This window comes from Poecilia mexicana, unplaced genomic scaffold (genome assembly GCF_051168715.1).
Source record: "Poecilia mexicana isolate PSO_F unplaced genomic scaffold, ASM5116871v1 scaffold_12, whole genome shotgun sequence".
Classification (NCBI taxonomy): Eukaryota; Metazoa; Chordata; class Actinopteri; order Cyprinodontiformes; family Poeciliidae; genus Poecilia; species Poecilia mexicana.
Genome location: NW_028263381.1, coordinates 13622059 through 13636802, shown reverse-complemented (window position 1 = coordinate 13636802; position 14744 = coordinate 13622059). Strand labels below are relative to the sequence as shown.

At 39.7% G+C, this 14744-nt stretch overlaps 1 protein-coding gene across 3 annotated transcripts in view; it reads left to right on the top strand.

Annotated features, from left to right (window-relative positions):
• Positions 1–421: 421 nt before the first annotated feature.
• Positions 422–14744, top strand: part of pdlim5b (PDZ and LIM domain 5b) — a 37996-nt gene continuing 23673 nt past the window's right edge. The window contains exons 1-2 of one of the 3 annotated variants that reach the window (XM_014969612.2): positions 422–606; positions 6797–6902. In XM_014969612.2, coding sequence (XP_014825098.2) covers positions 6804–6902 — 99 coding nt within the window. In that variant the 5' untranslated portion in view covers positions 422–606; positions 6797–6803. Of the gene's footprint in view, positions 612–6796; positions 6903–14744 lie in introns of all 3 variants that reach the window. The other 2 variants (XM_014969620.2, XM_014969608.2) reach the window with 2 other exon arrangements.

Here is a 14744-nt window from a genome sequence, read left to right as displayed (position 1 = left end):
TGATTGGCAGCGCTAAGACCTTCCTCCTAGCTCTGATTGGTTGGATTGTGCATTTTGTCAGATGGCAATATAAGATCAGGAAGGAGGTGGAAGAGCTGGAACCTTTCACAGATTATATCTCTCTATTACACTATCACAAAATAGTGACAGTTTTAGCAAATATATGGAAAAAAAAAGATATTTAACATATTTTTGTAAACAATACTGCAACTTGAGTCAAATAGCCAAAAGATAACAATCCACCAAGCAACCGCACACCGTTTTTCTTTTTTTCTCGTTAATGAGAAAAAAGTCACACTACAACAGTGAAGCTAAAGCCTCCGCCAGATGTTTATAAAGCGACTTTCCGCGCTTAGCTTTGCCTCATGCAGGCCAGTCAGTGCGTTTTGTTCCCGTCCCACCTTCAGGACAAGCCTCTGCCTGCCTGCGGTTGTGCTGCCCCCAGCCTCAGAGAGCTGGTGTAGCCGGTAGACCCTCCTCCACGCTTGTCTGAAGGGCTGGCTTAAAGGCGGAAGTTTCAGTTCCACCAACTTCATTTCTTGGAGGCTGAGAATCGACGGGCAGAAGTCGCTCCTCTCTCTTTAACACAAACCCGGGTTCCTCGAGGTAAGGTGAGCACAATGTTAATCATTTTTATTTACGTCATTATTTTTTGCAGCTTTTTGTTCCCGCTACGCAGCTGCAATTCAGAACTTCATCTGAACTTTCAAAAAATCACATGTTTGTAAAATAAAACTTTTAAATAACAAACAGGTTATTATCTGTTTTTGGGCGGATATGTTTTTGTTTGTTTCAGTTTAATCTAGGAGAGCTGTAATAATCTTAGGCATGTGTGTCCTGCACCTTCTCCAAGTGAACACATGGGTGAACAGACTGACTACATTATTGATTATCCTCAGTGTAGTTGTTTCTCTATAAATAAATAACGTGCGTTAGCTAGCAATGTCAATAGTAAGACGTGGACATTTAAAAATATATAGTATTGGGCAAGACGTTTGATGGTTAAATTCTACATTTGACGATCCTAACAGGAGTATGACTTAATATGACTTAATTTTAATTTATTGAGCTCTAATATAACGTATTTTAGCATTTCAAGTGACGTCAAAGAGATTCCCTTTGTTTTCAGTGAAAGTGCTGCGATAAGGTGCAGTAAATCCAAGGCCACTCAGTCAGTATCTGCTGTAACGTTACCTAGCAGCAAAGCCCTGTGAAATAAGCCTGACGCCTGAAACCTGAACTTCAGATGACAAATCTCACACACTGTGCTCATCAAAACTTGGAGACATTCTTTCTTTTGAATACGACATGAAGAAAACATGGTTTGACACAATCCTGGTGTGACGCATGCAGCTGGGGTCATGAAGGGGAGCGGCTCCTGCATTCAGTTCAGGTGACCCGTGTTTAATTACCATTAAAGAAAAGGCTTTTCCAGTTGAAATGCACCTTTGTTTGAGGGGCGGTGGTTCATTTTATTACGAAATTTACTGTACTGGCCTAAGATTAGGGAACTTACAGTGCCTTGTAAAAGGCATTTATGACCCTTGGACCTTTAGAGACTCTTTTAAAGTATTTTATGTGAGAAACAAAAAGAAAATTAGACATAAACATACGAATTTCTAATTTGTCATTCATTTTAAAGTCTTCCCACAGATTCTTAGTTTAGATTTTGACAGGGACGTCCTGGATATGCCTTCATCTAAACCCTGACATTGTAACTTTCGCTGTAGGATTGTTGTCAAGGTGACAAAGTTACTGTCCATTGTTAAGTCTTTTGCAGCCTCTACATTGGTTGCTACTGCAGAATAGCATTCCCATACCACGATGATATCACCACCACCACTTTGGCTTAGTTTTGGTTTTCTCTGACCATAAAACCTTCTTTAATATGCAGTGTCCTCCTTGTGGTACACTTCACATGAGACTACACATGAGGTTTTTTTTTCCCCAAATCTCGCTGTCAGATTTGTGGACTGTGTGACTGATTGCTGCCCTGGATCTCTGACCTGAAAAGATTGAAATTAATCAAACTGGTGTTTGTTTTTGCAACATGAAAGAATGTGAAAAGGGACCCTAATGACATTTATACATCCCTCAACCCCTTCTCCAAAGTAACCTAATTTTAAACTCATTAAAGAGTTGAGATAGTCTGCAAAAAAAAATTCAAGCTGTTCCTATCAGCATGTGTTACTTACTTTACAGTCAGACATTTGAGGAAAAAACATCTTTCAAGCTATTTAAATGCTCTGCCTGCCATTCAGCTCAGAGCCATTTAAATGTCTGAGCTAATATCTGGGAAAAGGCGATGAAATGCTTTGCAGTGGTGCCAACACGATAGGAGCTTGACAGATAAGGCCCAAAAGGGGAATTCTCTTTCAAACTTGCAGATGTGTCGATGTGAATGTAGCTGAGAAATTCTGATGCACATCTCGACTGTTTTTCATCTGTGCGAAAACACTGAGAGGTGTGTCTGCTCATGTCCATGCATGATATCATTAGAGATTGCAAAACAAGCAGGGGCATGAGATGGGCCTGATCTTTGTTCTCTCCTTATTAGGTAATGCTATTGATATGTGTGCGTCTGTCATGACCGGAGTCATGACTCAAATCTCGCCACTTCAGAATGAGTCGATTAATTTGACTGTGAAAGTAAATACTCCAAAATATGCAAGCCTGAGCAGTTCAGAGTCCTGTTTTCCCAAAGGGTTGTACATTAAGAATATGGACTCAAAGGCCTCAGAGCATCAGCTGTTTGTCAGCATTGGTGGTTCATAGGTCAGTCCTTAAATGAGAAGGTAAACAAAACATTTGACAATGTGAAGGATGGCTTCCCAGTTCTTTTTTCTGAACTATGACTTCTTCTTTACATTTCTCTTCATTTTAGTCTGCTGAACACAGACATGTGGTGCAATCACAACTTAGATGAAGAAACCTCGGAAATAGCGCTGTAATTTGAGAAAGTGCTGAACTGATGGATTACTGCCTGTGTTTCTGTGCTTTTTATAAAGACGAGCTTATATGTACATCTTATTGCATGCACACCGAATTCCCCATTTTGTGGTTCAGTATTCACAGATTTTTGTGTGGTAACGGGACTCCAAGTTATTTGCTTGGGCATAGATGTTTCTGGCTTTATGGCCGTTTTCAGCCAGCACAGCTTTAGTTTACCTGCTGGATATGTATACCATAATACCTGAATTATCTAAAAGACTTTCTCCAGATTCAGTTGTTTTTGAGTCATAATCTCTTCTATTGCTTTTTATGTGGTTCTTTAAAATAACAAAATCTAAGTTAATTACAAGGCTTAAAAAAGCAAAACATAATTTTTTGTTGTCACCAAGTTTATTCCTCATTTAATGTACCTAGTATGTCTTTTTGATTTAGCTATAGTTCACTGGTCTTTCCAGATCTGCCCATATGCATTATGTAACCAGCAACAAACACCTTCTCCATCTTTTTTACTGAAATGTTTTTACTCCACGAAGGAAAGGAAGGACTGAAAACAGTCTTTGGCATTTTTAATCAACTAGCATGTTTGGTACCTTCGTCTGCCTGCTCTCAGTCATTTTTCATTCTACTATAGTTCTCTTTTTTTTGTCATTGTCATTGTTTGATTTAAAATAAAAGGAAGTTCAACAACATTTCCCATGCTCCCCGAAAAGTCAGCTGCACTTCTGACATGAAGATTGTAAAACTATATGATGATATTAGGATGAATTATGTTTTAATGGGGGAAAAACTCAGTTTGTTGCCAGGTAACGGTTGGGGGGAAACGGTGCATGTCATCAGGTGTTCAGCTACCCTGTCACTTTCACATGTAGTTTTAATCCTTTCCTTCCCCTTTTCTACTCCCTTTTACGTCTCCTTTCCTCATATCCACTTGTTCTCCTTCAGGCTTGAATGGAAGATCGTGTGAAAACAAGCTCCCTGATTTGCCATGCGTCTGGTACAACAAAACCAGGTGACGGGCTGCAGCAGGTGGTGCTTTGTCCCAGAGGCAGCCTGACTGGCAGCTTCATAAAGACATTCCTTTAGGATGATAAAACATTTTTACTCGTGAAATATTCACTGGGAAAGAAAGGCATGTCGTCTTATAACCCAGCTGTGTTTCTGGGGATTACATATGTAATGTCTTGACTAAAATGAAACATTAAGTCACCTGTTCTAGCTCAAGAAACGACTTTTACTGACTGAATAAAACAGAGAAGAGAGGTTCTTCTTCAAGTATTGTAAACGTACTATAGAGCACGTGGTGTTTGATGTTTTGGTTTTGGTGTCTGCGTGCGCCCTTCCTGTTTGGTCGGGGCAAAGGTAACATTTCCACATGACTGTGAAGTGCCAAGTTGTGGAACAGACACAAATGCACACACCTTCCTCTTAAAAAACCCTCAGTATTCTGCAAATCTGGTTTAACAGTTCCCTCACTTATCGCTTTAAATAAATTTTACGATATACCAAGCCGTCACATTTCACCCCACTTGACCTCAGTCTTGCTTCTAGTAAGTATTTTAAAGCTTCAGTGTTTCAAGGGAAAAGGAATGCATAACAGGCAGGCATTAGACAGTGAAGCGTAATGGTGCATGAGATATTTTTACACTTGCATGTATCTTGCTGCCTTCCTGCCGTTTTTAATTTCTAATTGAGGCATTGTTAATATATTTGCACACATGAATTTGAGAATAAGGAGCTACTGAGTTGTGTTTAGATTTATAGTAATTCTTGGAAAGCTTGCACAACTTTGAGTTACCAGTGAAATCTGAGTCCTAACAAGTCCCTCGCAATCAAGGGTGTGTCTCGTCTTCACTTCTTTCTCGTGCAGGTCCAGCGCCGCAGCAGTGGTGCGAGCAACGACATCTTGTCTCTTTGCTCCTTGCGATTAACAAAGGCGGGGGTTGGCTAAATATAAATGCATGGAAGACATTTTGTCTTGTCTCTTGAGCTCTGAAGCCGAGGTATGAGTTTGTGTGTGAAAAGGAAAGATGAAATTCAAGATGTTGCCCGCTTGACTGGAGTAATGATGCCTTTCCCTCACAGCTCGTAATTTTCAGAATGCCTCATTTGCCTTGGTTTTGGTTGTTTTTTTTACCCTCTAAGTGTAATGTTGGCATGATTACACTTGGTTTGAATTATGTTAAAAACAGCGCTGGTCTTTTATCCTTAATAAGCAGGTATACAAGTGGCTTCACTTTTTTTTCCCGTGAAGAAAGGCTGCTTGTCTCATGCAGAACACTTGGTGACAGATTGCTGACATAATGTGCTCAACAAATGGCTTTAAAATGCTGATTGAGATGGTCTTTATTTTCCTTTTGGTTTTTTTCCCCCCCAATTTGTACTAGTTATTTCAAGCCTTACATTCATTCAGCTGGATATGTCGGTCAGCATTTCCACAAAGTATTAAACATTCATCCTCTTTCCCCCCCCCCCTTGCTGTCAATCTGTTTATTTCAAAATATAAACTGGGCACAAACTGTTGCAGAATCACTTTCACTCTTCATGCCGATAGTTTTCCTTGTTAAACAACTAAAACCTGCTCTAAAACGGCTGAGTCTGACATTTGAATCTTGTTGACAAAATATAAAAAACAGGTTTAGTTTTCTCATCCTTATTTCTGCTCTTAAATGGATTTGGTCAGTATAGTGCCTTCCGAAAGTATTCACACCCCTTTTTAAACTTTTGCCAAATTAAACCTGCAAACAAAGCATTTTTAAGGGATTTAACTGGCAGATCAGCGAAATATAGTGCATGACTGTGACATGAAAGGAGACTGGTTCATGATTTCCAATTGTTTTTAAATGAAACGTAAGACCTTACACTAATTGAATCCAGAATTCACCTGTCAAAAATTTGATGGCATTATAAAAATAGCTCTGAAGACTTCTGGGAAAACATAAGTGAACAAACACCATCATGGACACAGAGCAGCACAGGAGACAGACCAGGGATGAAGTACTGGACAAGTTGGTTATAAATCAAAATCCCATCTTGGGGACGCATGCAATAAAGAAGTGTTCAATCTGTTTTCCTAAAATTGAGAAAATTCAACTGCAAGCCTACTACATCATGGCTCTTCTCATAAACGGACAAGTTGACCAAGGAGATCATTAAACAGAGAAGCTTGGTAACTGTGTAGGAGCTGCAACAATTCAAAAAATGTTAACAGAATAACCACTGGTTGTTAACTCCACGAATACAGCATTTTCGGAGGAACATTGGGAGGAAAACTGTAAGAAGCCCTCCTTTAAAGTTTACCACATGCCATGGCTGGTACATGGGAGACGTATGTAAGAAGGCAGTCTAATTGGAGGAGACCAAATGAGACTTTATGACTTTCCACCAATGTTACAATGTGACAATGTGACTGGCTGCTGTTCATCCGTTTTGACCCTTTGACTACACTAACCCACAACCAAGACAATGACTAAGGATTCAGTCACATATATTGTGAAATGGTTTGCAATTGAATCTCTGCATATTAATTCATTAGACAAATGTCAGACATAAATTTAGTTATTAATGTTTTAAAAATCCAGTCTGACTGACCTTGGAGCGATCCTAAAAAAAAAAAGACTGCATGTTCAAAGATGGCAAAGGATTGACACAAGGGATCTGGACTCTAATGTGTGCCCCACTTATTTAGCATTTTATTCATAGAAAATGTTGAAATCTGTGTTTTTTTGTTTTGGATCTTCTAAATTGATTAAGCTAATCACATGATATGTCAATGAAATGCATTGAAGTTTGAAACCCTGTTATTGTAGATACAGGCCTAATAAAGTGGTAAAATGTGTGTTTCTAGGTGCACCATGAGCAGCAGCTACAGTGTCTCCCTGGCTGGCCCCGCCCCGTGGGGTTTTAGACTGCAAGGAGGGAAGGACTTCTGCCTGCCCCTCACCATCTCACGGGTGAGTAGGGGATGGGGACACACACACACACACACACTCAAATGTACCCTTCACTTCATGATGGTCACCTCAAAGGAATGCAACCCATGCACGTTTTGCCATTTGCTTCCTCGTTGACAAAAGGACCATTTGCCTCTTGTGTGGCTCTTGTTTCTGGATTTGGACAGCTCATTCAGCAGTTTGTGGCCTGTTGCTCAAGGCTTTTGCACTCCTGTCTGCCTATTGTTGTCAAAATCACATTGCATAACAGGATCCAGACATAATCTGTCCGTTTAGAAAATGAATCACATATTTCATTGATTAAGCAAATGGGTGTTGATGACTATTGTCATGTAGTCATTTGACTGAGTGGTAAGTGACCTTCCCTCTTCTCTGGTATTTGTCCTGATTAGAGACAGTGTGCTGTAGAAGCGGTTGAGTGTAACCCTAGAGAGCCACAGTGGTTCTGTAATAACTATTTGGGGACGTTCTGCCACATAAATTCAAAGTGGACTGACCAGGACCTTTCAGTCTGTGTTCTGGTAGCTGGATTGCTTTTTGTCGCCGTGAATTTACACAATAACACAATTTATGATATTGGTTGAGGAGGACATTTCTCAAGCATTGTGTTACAGCATCTGCTACAGAAATTAAAAGGAAACCTTCCGTTCACATTAGCAGCTCAGCAAATACAACAAAAAGTTGCCATTTAGTCCTCAACCCGTACGGACTGTGCTTTGTGTACTTCTTCAGAATGAGAAGGGAGTCACTCAGGTCTCGCCACTTCCTGTTATGAAACTCTAATCTCAGTGTCACGACCAAGGTCAGTTCCTCTGTTTATTTGTTTTTGGCAGGATCAGTTACAGAATGTCGAGTATCATGTGTGCAAAGAAATTACGCCTCTCATTTGGTGATGTGTCCGTTGGCGTTCAGACGCAGCCACTCGAAAAGAACAGAAAGGCCAACGTTTGTTTTGCACACTATTTTTAAGTCTCGCTGCCGTGATAATAATCGGTATGCGGGACATTATGTTGTCAGTGGACTTCTTGTCAATATGAAAGCAGCTGATGAATGAAGTGTGAAGCATGTCCTCATTTAGAAGCTTGTCTGATAGCAGAGTTCCCTCAACAACACTAGTACAGCAGGAAAAAACAAGTGACAGGTGAGTCTGTTAATGTCCAGACAATTACACGCAGCCATCAGTCTAAACATGAGAGTCATTTTTGTGTTTTTAAATATTTAAACATGGTGTTTTTCAATTCTTTGGTGGACAACTTGGTGGACAGACTGGCGACCTGTCCAGGGTGAACCCCGCCTCTCGCCCGGAACATTAGCTGGAGATAGGCACCAGCGCCCCTCCCAACCCCACTAAGGGACAAGGGTGTAAATAAAATGGATGGATTTTATCCATTTGGACATTTTTAAGTTGTCCAGATGGTGGACAACTTAAAAATGTATATTTAGAAGTAGAAGCCAAGCCAACTATATTTATGCAGTTTAAGAACAACACTCCTGACCAAAGTGCTGAACAGATATTCTATACTAGTATTAGCAATAAAACATAAATAAAAGAAGACAGAAAAAGATGCTATAAAGCAAATCTAACAAATAAAAATAGCTCAATTGTGGTGGGTCAAAGGTCTAAGAATAAAAATGTATTTTCAGAGGTGATCTAAAGAAAAACGGCAAAGAGGCCTGTCTGACATTCACATGCAGGTAAAGTTGCTCTTCTGAGCAGCTTAGTGAACAGTCATTGTAAAAGCTCAGAGAGGTGGGGCGGCGCAAGATTATTTAAAGATTGGAAAAACAAATAAAAGAATCTGTAAAAGAAGGGTGGGAGCGTTGCAGGGTGTTGTGCAACTCTGCTTAATTTGTGTAATGTCTACAACCGGCTTCAGTCGAGGATTTCAAGTGAAGCATTGCGCCACTCGTCATGCCTTATTACTAGCCTGCATTTGATTTCAAAAATCTCTAATGAATCTATCCTTGGTTTATAATTTGGCGGCTGGTTTGTGTCCTGACTGTGTGGTGGTACGATATATAATTTAATCTCAACTTAGACATGGTGAGCATTATTGGAAGCGATCCGTCAGAGTTGGTGGACAAGACACATTTACAAACATCTGCAAAAAGTTTAGCTGCTCCTTTAATCCCTTCATTCAGTTGGTGAGGTAGGAAACTGTGTTGACCTCAAGCTTGTTTCCAGTTCATCAGAGATGTTAAATATACTTGCCATGTTGAGGAGTATGCGTCTGTTGACATCTGAGCTTGAACTTGCTCTGATAAATGACGCCGCCATAGAGTAATGATGCAATGACTTGACTTTACATATGTCTAGCATATGCAAGTGATCCAACGGTTATGAACAAAGTATAAGGCTGGTCGCAGGACGACCACAGACAATTATTGGGATTTCCGTATAGGGAATTTTGGGCTTTAGATCTTAAAATAACTCTTAATGACTGCAAGAGATGAAATAAGAGTAGTATCCACCAAACTGTTGTAGCACAGCTTTCACATTGTAGTCCAATACCACATGTATTGGACTACAATATTCAGACTAAAATTGTATTTGACGTTTTGTTGAATAACAAATTTGATTCAGTGCCGTTAATTGTTCAAACTAGGACCACCCAGTACCTCATGAATGATTTATAGAGCTAGGACTCAATTATATACTTGTGTGTGTATGTGTGTGTGTGTGCGTGTGTGTGTGTGTGTGGTGGAGGGGTGCCGCTATTTGTTTTTCCTGCGACTCTTCCAGATGATTTAGTACAAGGCTGCTGCGCTTCTTTTCAGAGTTCCCTTTTGACTGTTTTCCACAGCTGGAAAATGCGCTCAAAATGCTTTTTATTCTCCCTTGGAATATGTATGCTAGAGGAGCAGCACTGCATCTATTTCTTTGTCCGTTGGGCCCGTTTCTTTTTACGTTCTCGTTATTAACTGTTGTAAGGGCTTGTGATACTTTCTGAAAACAGACAGGCTAATTTTAGGTTGGTCTCTGCAGGAAGCTTTGCAGTAAAGCACTGCTTTTAGCCACTATATTTGTAGTATGGCAAAGTTAATTCCACTCTATCTGAATAGAAATTATGCCATAGAAATTGCATTAAGATTGGACATAAATTTAATGTGCTTTTTTAAGGTGTTAATTTTGATTATTTCTTTTTTTTTTTTTTTAAAGCTTTTTACACCAAACTCCTCCCAAAGATATTCCAACATTAATTGGGACACTTGCCCTGTCTGGGAGTATTGTTAGTTTAATTTTGTTTGCACCAGTCTTTTACTGCTCTCTTTGATCTGCCTTTAAACAGCCCCTTCACTCACCAACCATTATTCTTCTCAGACATTTTTCTGAAAGTCTTTTAAATCCAGGACACGAGACGGTGGCCAAAACTGCAGTTTAATTTCCTCTCCGCAGACTCGACAGACCTCTATAAACCACCATGAAATACTGCGGAAACTTACTCTGGGAAGCATTTTGTACTAGAAATGTTGTTGCTTATAGTAAAAGAAGTATTATATACACTTAAAGTGTGTTTATTTGAATTTTTTATATTTTTTTTGTCGCTTCTTGGCAGGTTGAGAACTGGTTCAGGGAAAAGGTTTAAAATTTTAACACAATATAAAAACATTACCCCAAAAACATGGGTCTAGGTAAAATGCCTTCCATTGAAGAAAATATCGCGACTCAAAACCTAATATCTTATTTGGCATCTTGATCATGTTGGCTGTTTGGACTTGACCATAACTGCTGGTTCAGAAACAAATAAAAGCAAGCTGTTAAAGGGGGGAAAAAAAAACATACCCTGCATTTTCGGAAACCACACAGACAAGCTGTGGTCTGTGCTGCTTAGCTGGGAAGCAGCTTGTATTTTCCTTAACCATCAGTTGTGCAGGCTCCTGGAGATGCGTTCAGGTTCCATATGGATAGCTGTTCTCTGCAGTCTGTGTTTGATCCCGGTATGATTGGTCTGTGTCTGCCTCAAGCTTTCAGGAGGGCATCTGCTTTCAGGCTCCCTCCTGCAATATGGCAGAGCTATAAAGAGTAGCTGTGCTGTCACTTTGATTTAGACAACTTTTTGGAGAAATTAAAACTTTTTTATGATTTCTTCCATGTGACTAGAAAAAAACCCCTGCATGCTGAAGCTCATGATCTGTTTCATGGGGATAGCTTTGACTACAACTTTTGGCATTTTTCTGTGCCACTGTCAAAATATGGTTGGGCGTTCATAGTAATGGATTTTTTTTTTTAGAGCAAAGCAAAATGTTTTGGAAGAACCTTGGGTATCTTTTATGTTGTTCTCTTACTGTAGCAGAAAGCTGTTGTTGAACGTTTCACTTCAAACCGAACAATGATGGAGTTGGGATCCAGTTCTGCCCTCTTGGCTCAAACTTTTCCATATCTTCTGGCTCAGGAGGCTAAACCAGCTGGCTCTTTTCTGGACCTGTCTATAAAGAGCGTTTAGTATTCAGTGCAGGGTCGGTACTTTGCTACGTGTTTTTGTTTGTGTCGTCATGGCAATTTGACTAAGAGGTCCTTTAAGGTTTTCCTTGGCATCTCAGGTTTTCTAGCCGCCAGATTGATGTAGTAATGGACTGGGATCAAACCATAACAGTTTGTCTACCTCTGTTCATATCCTTAATTGGGATGCTTGGCTTTGAGAAGATGAGCCTGTGCTATTTGAACAACCTGTCCCCCGCTGTGTGCTACTCTTCAACATGAATACAAACTGACTAAATGGTACTTCAACATTACTGATGCTGAGGCATGATTCAATTTCAAACAATAAAAGGGAAATTAAATGATGTTGTCACTGTTATTATACAATTCCATTCAGAGTTGCTGTAGGTGCTGATGGCTGGGGATGAAAGGATTCCCTGTAGTGGCCTGTCTTACAGTGGTTCTAAAAAGGTCTCTGACTGAAGATGAAGAGGATTCTCAGTGTTTGTATGATATTCTTTATGTTATAAAGAATCCTCCTACATTCTCCAGATGCTCCAGAATAGAACCAGCCATCTTTATGAGCTTGTTTTTAATTCGGTGGCTAACAACAGATGATGTTAGAAGACTATGTACTCTCCACAGCATTTATAGAAGAACTGCAGCTTCTTGCTTAAATACTGAAGGACTTAAGCTTCCCCCTAGAAGTAAAGTATATATAGCAATCATCTAAATTTGAAACTTCCTACATGAGGACTCCAAGTATTTTGTGAATTAAGTGGAAGACTAATTTGAGACTCCGGTTAAATTCACTTTGGTCCGAATTGCTCTTTTAGAAGAGCGGTGGCTCTGGCGGCAACGGGTTATGTCAAAGAGTGAAGGTCAGCCCACAATTCAGAAAACAACTGTGTGTTCACCTCAAATCATCCTAAAGAAACTGCAAAATAACCCATTTTTGAGCTGGAATTATAATGGCGTGACACCATGAAACTGTAATATTTTTAGCTTATGATACAGTCATAATTTCATACTGGCTCATGCCTAATTATGATGTTGTGTCTCGTTTTGAGTGGCTTCAGATGACCTCGGAGCTATACCAACAGGGAACATTGTGACATAATGAGCTTCCGTGAGCCTTTCCTTGTTTGCGATGACTTGGCCTTTAAACTCAAGACTTCTCCATATTAGGTTCTCTGTCTTAGCTCCATCCTTCACAGATGTGACATGCAGCTGACTGGCCTTCCAGCTCCCACCGCAAGATACTTCCTGTAGCATGATGTCTCAGATGTGAAGCAACAATCCTCCTCCTCACTCCATACTTTCACTGAAGGCAGGAAGTTGCACGCTGAGAAGCAAGGGAGGTGGTTGGTGTCTTCATGGTGTTGAAGTGTGAAGCTTAAAGCACTGGGCTAGCTAAGCTGTTCAGTAAAATATTGAAGGTGGATAGTGAATTTTCTTAGAAAGTTTTATTTATTTTTTTTTTTTTCATTTGACTGTTACAATGAAGCACATGTAGAACCAATGGAGTGCTGTTTTGTATTTTAGGCGTCTTTTCATCTAGGATTAGATTACAGTTTTGGCATCTTACTTGTATGTTTTTTTACTATTATTATTATTTCCTTTTGGACAATGTTGGCAAGATTTGTCATAACTTCTCAGTTAGTGCTGTAGAACATGGCTTGTTTTACCAGCTCCCAGCTTACTGGATTTACAGAACCACAGTGAAAGAACCAGTCATTATTAGTGACTCCACAGCAGTAAATTCACCAGTGTGGAGAAGGAAACCACGAAACGGCAGCCTCACTACAATATGGCTGAAATCCCATTTGTGTAAACGCAGCTGGACAGATACCCTTATTCATTTAAAAAGCATATCCATCAACCAGTCCGGTAATTAAATTATATTTATACACACCCATTACATGACCTTTTCCATTTTATGTTGCAAAGACTTAAACCATTATATGTTTTGATGGTGGATGTGAAATTGTAGAATAAAACCAATAAGACTTGGTAAAACGCAGTGATATTTCTCTCTTTGGAGAGCAGTGAATGTCACTGTTTATTGCTTATCTGGTTTCCGTCACGAGTCTCACTCAGACCTCTCTTGATTTATATTTATAGACTGCACATGCCGGAGATTCTTACTCAACATCTATTTGTTTTGTGTCCACATGAGTGATTGGGTGGGGGGGGGGGATTTGGGATGTACAAAATACAGTTCGTTCACCACAAATTAAACCATTAAATATTGTTGACAACCCATATGTTTGTCTGTGCTTTATGTAAATGCTTAAGGAATTAAGAAATGGAGCCAAGAAGTATTTTTATCTGCTCTGTTCAAGCGTACAAATGTGAGTGTGATGACTGCGCAGCATTCCAATTACTTTTCTCTTGTACCGTGGGATTCAGAAGACTTCAGACTTGAAAGTCTGAGCTATGAGTAAAAGAAGATATTTTAAAAGTTGAGAAAATACATTTTAATAAACACACTTTTCCAAATCAAAACGAGAGTCTGAGAATCTATCGGTACTTTTGTTATGCATTAAAGGCCGAGGTAAAGTCATCTCTCTTCGGCAACTTCGTGCTGCTGTAAAGCCAGTGCTAAGTGAGTTTTGGAAACTCAACAAGTGTGGAAAAACAAAAGTTGTAAAAAATGATTATTAATCTGAGAATGTGGGTTGTTTGATTAAAAGTGCCTATGCGATTCACTAAATGCTTGTAGGTGCCAGTGACTGTGCATCATGCATGTAATGAGCGAGTGATTTAGTTAAAGCAGAGAGCCTGTCTGCACACTGGGCTTTTGTGAGTGATATAACCGCACTATAGATGCCCTAGACGTCGGTATGCATACATCAGCCTCAGCTTTGGGTTCTGGACTTCCTGCTACCGATCAAGTAACAACTGAGTGGAAGAAAGCACTTTTCAAGACTTAAAAAAAAAAGAAAAGAAAAAAAGTGGCTGTCTTTGGCACAGATGCTGTCACTTCCTCATTCCTTCATTCCCCTTCCCATTCTTTTCCTCTATTTTGTTAAGTTGAGAGTAAACACAATGGGACAATGGCTACATGTCAGAGTTGCCCAACCTGAATGCATTCTTTAGCAGTGAGGAAAGAGGATATCTTGGTTTTGTTGTTTCTCTGCCCTTATCAGTTTTGTTCATATAAATAGTTTCACTCAACTGTGTGGGCACAAGGATAACCGATTCAAGATGACAGATACTAGAACTTTTCAGAGTTATTTGTTGTTTACTTCAATATCTGACATCAGAGTTCTGTGAACAGACACAATATCCAAAACCTCTGTTTTCCACCGAACTTTGAAGAGTTCATTTAGTTGTCTTGTCACATTGAGTTATATTCTACCGTCATGTTGAAGGATGACATGAAGTTATGGAGGCAATAAAGACAGCATAAGATGATG